The 7,546-nt window shown below is 32.9% G+C and overlaps 1 protein-coding gene across 1 annotated transcript in view; it reads left to right on the top strand.

The window, feature by feature from the left end:
- LOC110036817 (autophagy-related protein 16) overlaps positions 1-7,546 on the top strand; it is a 71,255-nt gene continuing 63,709 nt past the window's right edge. The window contains exons 1-2 of the mRNA XM_020741350.1: positions 1-184; positions 262-388. Of these exons, the coding sequence (XP_020597009.1) occupies positions 183-184; positions 262-388 (129 nt within the window). The 5' untranslated portion in view covers positions 1-182. The remainder of the gene's footprint in view (positions 185-261; positions 389-7,546) is intronic.

Raw genomic sequence — 7,546 nt, forward strand, 5'->3', positions numbered from 1 at the left:
TCAACCCAAGCATCGAAATCCGTGCCCGGCAAGTAAATTTATCATCCATCGGCGGCAAGTCATTGACTGAGAAGGCGTCGTCGGTTGGCCGGCGACGGGGACAGAGTCATCGAGGAGATGTTTGAACAATTCTAAATCTCAGTTTTCTGTATGGTTCTTAGCCAAAATCCCAGCAGAGATCGATGTAAGCAAAGATCGTAAATGAATGGGCTTTTGTCACCTTCTCCTCAGCCCTCACCGCATTTTACTTTGGACTCGCAGGAGCTCTGATGATATCTCGAGAGAGGCCATCAAGCGGGCCATCAAAGCTCTCCACAAGAGGCGTTTGCTCGAGGAAGGCGCACATGGGCCGGCCGTTGCAGCTCTGGCCAGGCCGTTTGCTGCCCAGGTTATTTTGCTCTCATCTACTTGAACTATGTTGTGGAGGATTCTTAGTTTCGGAAAACTAGGCTTCAATGGTTTCCATTGTGTATTCATGCCGGGAAGCGTCTATCGCGCTAGGTGCAACCTGTTTGGTCATCTCCCACACGAAACTCTCAGTTCTCTTTACCTTTTGCAATGATTTTCTCCTTCCATACGGTGTGAACGCTAAGGTGTTTTTAGCTCATAGAAGATGAGTTTGCACTGTGGTTATGAAAAGTGAGGCCTTTTTTTTTCTTTCCGTGTACGAAAGTTACTTTCTTCATCATTGATACTAGACATGGAAGTCGGCTGAGTTCGTTTATTGTAGAGATAAGCTGACATAGTCTCATATGCCTGGTTTTAATAGTTGATTTGGTGCGCATTATGGTGTAGAAGTCTGTCAAAGTTATGTTGATGACATTTGAATATGTATATTAGAGCATTTACTAGTGTTATAAGTAGTTATAAAATAACTAAAGAGTTCTGAATACAATAAGATTACATCAATGATCAAAATTTAGATCTTTTTATATTTGTTCTGGAGATCCTTAAAAGTATATTCAGAATGAGGATCCATAGTGTATGATTTTTCTTAGCGATAGTTCTAATCTATATCATATATGTTGAAATAAATGAAATGTAAGAATAGTAAAAACAAAATATATATAGGATTGAGTGCTTAAAATTAGAAAAAAGATTCATAATATGATTTGCAATTTTAGTTGGTGTGTTATCAACAATTGTTAATTCATATTTTTAATGATAATGTGATTTTAGGCATGAGAGGTTAAATATTTTGAATTTATCATATAGAAGAACTTGGATATTATTTTCGAAGTTAAGATTTGGAAGTCAATATTATATGATAAGCAAGTATTATGTGATTTTGATGAAAAATTATAAACCCTTCTTCTGGCTGAATCTAAGTTTTTGATATTGAGAAGTCCTTGATATCTAACCTAAGCATGACATAAATAAGAATGTTAAGATGGTTTTATGGTAAAACTAGAAAGAATAAATTAAAGAATGATTATTTTAGAGAAATAATTGAAGTGGTATCTATTGAAGATGGTGATAATTAATGTAGCTATTGCATAAGTAGATATACTTATTGAGTTATCGTTAGGAATTTGGGAGGAGAAGGGATAAACCTAAGGTAGCTTGGATAGTAATTGTTCAAAACAGAACAAATGAAATGAAGATTTATGAAGCTGCTCCAAAATAGTTGAAATAAAAATAATATGATGATGACCTTTATATATCATCATCTTCATCATTAGACTTATTCCTCTATTTGGGTCATCTTACTGAATCTTAATTTATTCTTTTTCTTCATTCATTTGACTAATTTATGTGTTTTTATTTGTTAATTTACAATAATCTTTGTTCTCAAATTCTACCTAACTCTCTTCTAACATTGGTTCTATTAAGCCTTGTAACATAAAAGCTAAAACAAAAAAGTTAGCAAAAATAAAAAAAGGTGGTCTACATGTTACTTGAATTATTGGTATTGTTTTGTTTTTGGTGTCAAACCATGCTTAAGATTATATCCATGAAGCAAGCAATGTAGAGGACACTATGGATTGAATTTTGCTGTAGATATTTTTTATTTTTAAAATTGTATTACATTTGTCATAATATCTTATAGAATGCCTATTAAGCATGTGTAAGAGAAGGACAAAGCTATGACATTATTTCCTTAAAGAAGAGCTTCAGAAAATTTGATGCCTTTTTGAGAGGGAATAACATGGTGAGAATTACTTTGCCATTACAAACTAATTTAAGAGTTAGAACTTTTTATTATAATTAGAATGTTTTAATGAAACTCTAAAGGTGTCCAAATTACCATTAGTATGAAAAACTACTTCTTGTTAATATTCTATATATGGAAAGTGCAATTTATAGCTCCTTTTTAAAAACTAACTTTGAAGGAATTTGATGTTGATAGGTTTGTAGCATTCTTCATTCAGCATACCCTATGGAGTTTTATATCAACTAGATGTAAATCAATACTAGCATCAGTTGAACCCCCTGGGAGTTCCTTTCCAAATACCCTTTAACATCACTCTTAGGTCTACTTTATTTTAATGTAAGTGTTTGCAAGTAATTAGGTCTCACGTTCATAAGTGAGTTTCAACTAATGGAATAAGTTGATATTATGGTTCATAGAAAGATAAATATTTTATGTGTTCAAAAAACTAAATGAGTTGGAGCAAAGGCCAAGGAGATTGATAACTTAGATTTTAAACTTTGGTATTCAGGTAAGAGTCACACCAGAAATGGAGTAGGTGCAATTATAGATAATAGGTTAAAAGATGATGTTGTAAAATTTAATGTAGTTGGAGATAGAATTATGACACTTAAGATTTTAAATGTTGTTGATGCTAAGATTTTTAATATTATAAGTGTTTATGCTCCTCTAGTAGGTTTAGATATAGGTTCTAAAGATAAGTTCTGAAATGACTTAGAAGACTTGATACAAATGATACCTCTTGAAGAAAGAATTTGTATTGGAGGAGATTTAAATGGATATGTCGGTAGAGTAGAAGATTTTAAAAACATTCATGGTTGCTATGGTTTTGGTGTGATTAATGAAGAAAGTAAAACTATATTAGATTTTGCTTTAGCGTATGATTTTGTTATTACTAATATTTTTTTCAAGAAAATAGATCAACATATTATTATTTATAAGAATTGATTTAATAAAACACAAATTGATTATTTTCTTATGAGAAGAAGAAATCGTTGAGAATGTAAAAATTGTAAGGTCAAAAATTGTAAGGTCTAAAAATTGTAAGGTCATTCCAAATGAGGATTTAAGTACTCAGCATCGATTATTTGTTCTAGATTTTAAGATAAAAAGTTGTAAAATAAATGATACTTGAAATCATCATCATAGAATTAGATGGAGATAGCTAAAAGACACAAATAAATATATTTTTACGAGTAAAATTCAAAATTTTAAAATTTAGGATGCTTATGAAGAAACCAATTCTATGTGGGATAAAGTAACAAACACTATTAAATAAGTGACAAAAGTTGTACGTGGAGAATCAAAAGAAAAAAGTTTACATAAATAAAAATATTTGGTGGTGGAATAATAATGTGCAGGAAAAGATAAAATATAAGAAGTTATGTTATAAAAATTGGTCTAAGTGTAAAAATTTAGAGAACTGAGAAAAATATCAAACGACCCGTAGGGAGTCTAAGAGAACAATCTGAAACGCTAACAATTTTGCTTTTAGTGATCTTTATAATAGATTAGATACTAAAGGGTATGAAAAATATATATAGAAACTAGCCAAATAAAGAGAAAAAAAAATTAAAGATTTAACTCTGTATTAAAAATGAAAATTAAAAATTGTTTTTCTTAAAAAAGATATTCAAAATAGACAGGTGAGTTATTTTATTAAACTTTTTAATGAAGTTTCGGAAAATACAATCGACTTTAGTGATCTTAATATTGTTAAAAATAATAAATTGTTTCATTTTTACAGTCGCATTAGTAAGAAAGAAGTTGAGGAGGATTTAAAAAAAATCAAGGTTGGAAAGTATGTGGGACTGGATGATATCTCAATTGAACTGTGAAAATATTTAGGAGATCAGAGAGTTTCTTGGCTTACTAAACTCTTTAATAATATTTTAAAAAATAAAAAGATGCCTGAGGAGTGAAGGAAGAGTATTTTGGTCCCCATTTTTAAGAATAAAGGGGATGCACAAGAGTGTGCAAATTATAGAGGAATTAAGTTTATGTGTGTTTATGTGTCATACTTTAAAATTATGGGTGAGGGTAATGAAACATAGGTTAAGACTTATTACAAAGATTTGTCATAATCAATTTGGATTTATGATGAGCAGGTCTACTATGGAAGCTATACATTTATTGAGAGGTTTGATAGAGAAGTTCAGAGATAATAAGGAGGATCTACATATGATTTTTATTGATTTAGAAAAATCTTACGATAAGGTTCCAGGAGATATCCTTTGGAGAGTTCTTGAGAAAGAAAGTGTTGATATGACTTGTATTCAAGTCATTAAAGATATGTATACAAGAGTTGTTACTTGTGTTTGAATTGAAGGAAGATTGATAGAAGGAGGATTGACCAAATATATTGACCAAATATTTTCTTATTTCTGTTGGTTTACATCAGGGATTGACTTTAAGCCCATATCTTTTTGCTTTAGTTATGGATAGTCTTACTGGAAACTTACAGGAGGATGTACCTTGGTGTGCTTTTTGGTGATGATATCCTTCTCATGGATACGATGAGAGAAAAAGCCTAGGAAAAACTTGAATTATGGAGGTCTACCTTGGATTCTAAAGGCCTTTGTTTGAGTAGAACTAAAACTTAGAACTAAGAGTAGAACTAAAACTGAATACATGGAATGTAATTTTGGTAATAGTAGTTCTAGTGACATAAATATAACTATGGGTGATCAAATTATTAAAAGGTGCGAACGCTTTAGATATCTCGAGTCTATTGTTCAAAGTGTTGGTGATATTGATGGAGTGTTATTAGTAGAATTCAAGTTAGTTGGTTGAAGTGGAGGAATGCTTCATGCCTATTGTGTGATTAAAAAGTATTGCTTAGACTGAAAGGAAAATTTAATAAGTTCGTGGTGAGAAATGCAATGCTCTATGGCGCTGAATATTGGTCTTTAAAAGAGAAGAATAAAACTAAGTTATGTGTTGCCGAGATGAGAATGCTTAGGAGGATGAGTGGCTTTACACTTACAAACAAAATGCGAAATGAATATACCCGTGCATCCTTTATAGGGTTGGTGTAGCTCTAGTGACGGACAAATTAAAGATAGCCGTTCTAGATGGTTTGGTCACATTACACGTCGACCATCTGATGATCCGATTAGAAGATATATGTTTTAGATTCGAATTGTGTTAAGAAAGACAGAGGTAGACCTGGGATGACTTGGGCATGTTGTATAAAAAATGATCTTATTTATTAGGATTAAATGAAAATTTGACACTAAATAGGATGCAATGGAGAAAATGTATTCATGTCGCCGACCCCACTTAGTGGGATAAAGGTTTTGTTGTTGGGTTGTTGTTGTTCAGAAGTGAGTTTAAGAAGTTATTTGTTTGAAATAGAATGACATTGAATTCTTATTATTAAAACTAACTGTCAAAAAGATAAGAAGTGATCTTGAGGGCTAAAAATTCATCTTCATTTTTGCATTTAACTTTTATTAATGATAAAAAAATATTAAATTAAAAGTGATGTGGAACGATTTTTTTTACTTATAACAATTATAATAATGATAATGTTATTAAAGAAGAAGAAGAAAGGTTGCAAATGGTGATTTCTTAAATCTTGTTTAGAAAATTATTGACATAGTTGAAATGAGATGCTTGTTTAATAGGAAATTGGCATAGTTTATGCGGTTTGGTTTGGAAAAACTTGAATGTGCTAGCTTGTTTTGTCATCTATTTTCATAGAATGTGTTCTTGTGTAAAGTGAATTACTTTTATGATTTCTAACCTTACCACTTCTATTTTATTTTTCTTCTTTAACCAATTTAAACATTTTGAAATTTTATGTGCTTTGAAGGATCATGTTTGCATTGTAATTTAATGGTTGAAATTGGTCAATTGGTGCATGATGCGTCATAAAAAATTTTATCATCTAACATAAATTTCGATGCATTTTTGAATAATAAATTCAAATTCAAGATCATTCAGTGTCCCGATTTCAACAAATTTATAGTCAAATTGATCTTTACAATGAGACGAACCCAATGATACCAATGTTGGGTCAATTCAGGTTCAGTCAAGCCCATATCAAGCAATTGAAGTATATTTGAAATCTTTGGATCATCAATTAAATAGTCAAATAAATTCTAAATTTGACATGTTTATAGTCAAATCGAGCGCTCGATAAGAAGAATCCAACGAGCCTAAGCTCGCTAATTTTTGAGGTCATTAAGACACCCAAATTCTTAGAAAACCCCTATGATCAAGGAGATTAATATGAGCTGTCCGATCAGGTGGTTGGAGAAAGTATTTACTAAAATACCAAAATGACCTTACCTTAGTGGCTATAAATAGACCTCTCTTCACTTGAGGGGGAATGGGAAAAAGATTTCCAGAGCTTTTTATGGACAGAAGATCCACCGATAATTTTTGGCCGTCGTAGTAGTTGATCATCATTGACCACCTTCCGTCGGCCACTGCCAGCTGCCTTGCTTGCCACCATCGGCATACTACTACCGGCCTCATGCTGCTGGGCGACTCTTTCTTGCAAACTTCGTATCCCAAATACATATGTTACGTATAACACCCATATCAAAAACCCGACAATAATTTCTGTCCTCTGGAGCCACCGAACACCGTCACCAAACGCCATCGCCGACCACCAGTAACTGGCGACCACTGCTCATGACCGTCGTAGTCAGAATATGTGATTGTGCCTAACACCTACGTTTTTCTCTTTGTTGTATACCTGCAAGTGTTGCATCTTGTATAAAATAGTAACATGCTCTTTCCTTTGTGAGAAAATGATGTACCTTTGTATTTACACATTTATAGTAGATTATTTTGATTAGGTTAGACCTCGTGATTTTTAACCTGACACGAGAGTTTACTGGGTTGCGGTACTGTAGCTGCTACACACGGTATTGTAACTGCTACAGTACTGCGGTCTAGTTCTACCCCTTTCCTTTTCTGCTTCCCTCCTATTCCCTTTCATTTTCTATGATTCTCCAATTTTACTCCTTGTGTTTTTTATACCCTTCCTTTCTATTTTTTTCTTATTATGATCCTTCCCTATTTTATCTACTAATCTCTATTTTAAATGTCATTGGTACTGTTAGGGTGCAGTTTTTAATTATTCCAGATTTCAGTTTGTTGCCTTTGAGGTGTTCTTCCCTTCCGAGGGCTGTATCAGATAGCGATGAGGTGCTCCGGTTGTAACTCGTCCAAGGTGATGCTTTGGTTGTAACTCGTCTAATGTGGTGCTCCAGGTGTAACTCGACGCCACCGAGATATTTATCCTTCTAACTCCATTGCAACCTGCTGTCATCTTTCGGGCATTGTCCACCCTCCAAGTTGCTGTTCAGACCACCGCCATCATCTTCTGACACTGTCTACTCTCCAGGTTGCTGTCCAAACCACTGTCATCATCTTCCG

Source organism: Phalaenopsis equestris, unplaced genomic scaffold (genome assembly GCF_001263595.1).
Source record: "Phalaenopsis equestris unplaced genomic scaffold, ASM126359v1 Scaffold211163, whole genome shotgun sequence".
NCBI lineage: Eukaryota > Viridiplantae > Streptophyta > Magnoliopsida > Asparagales > Orchidaceae > Phalaenopsis > Phalaenopsis equestris.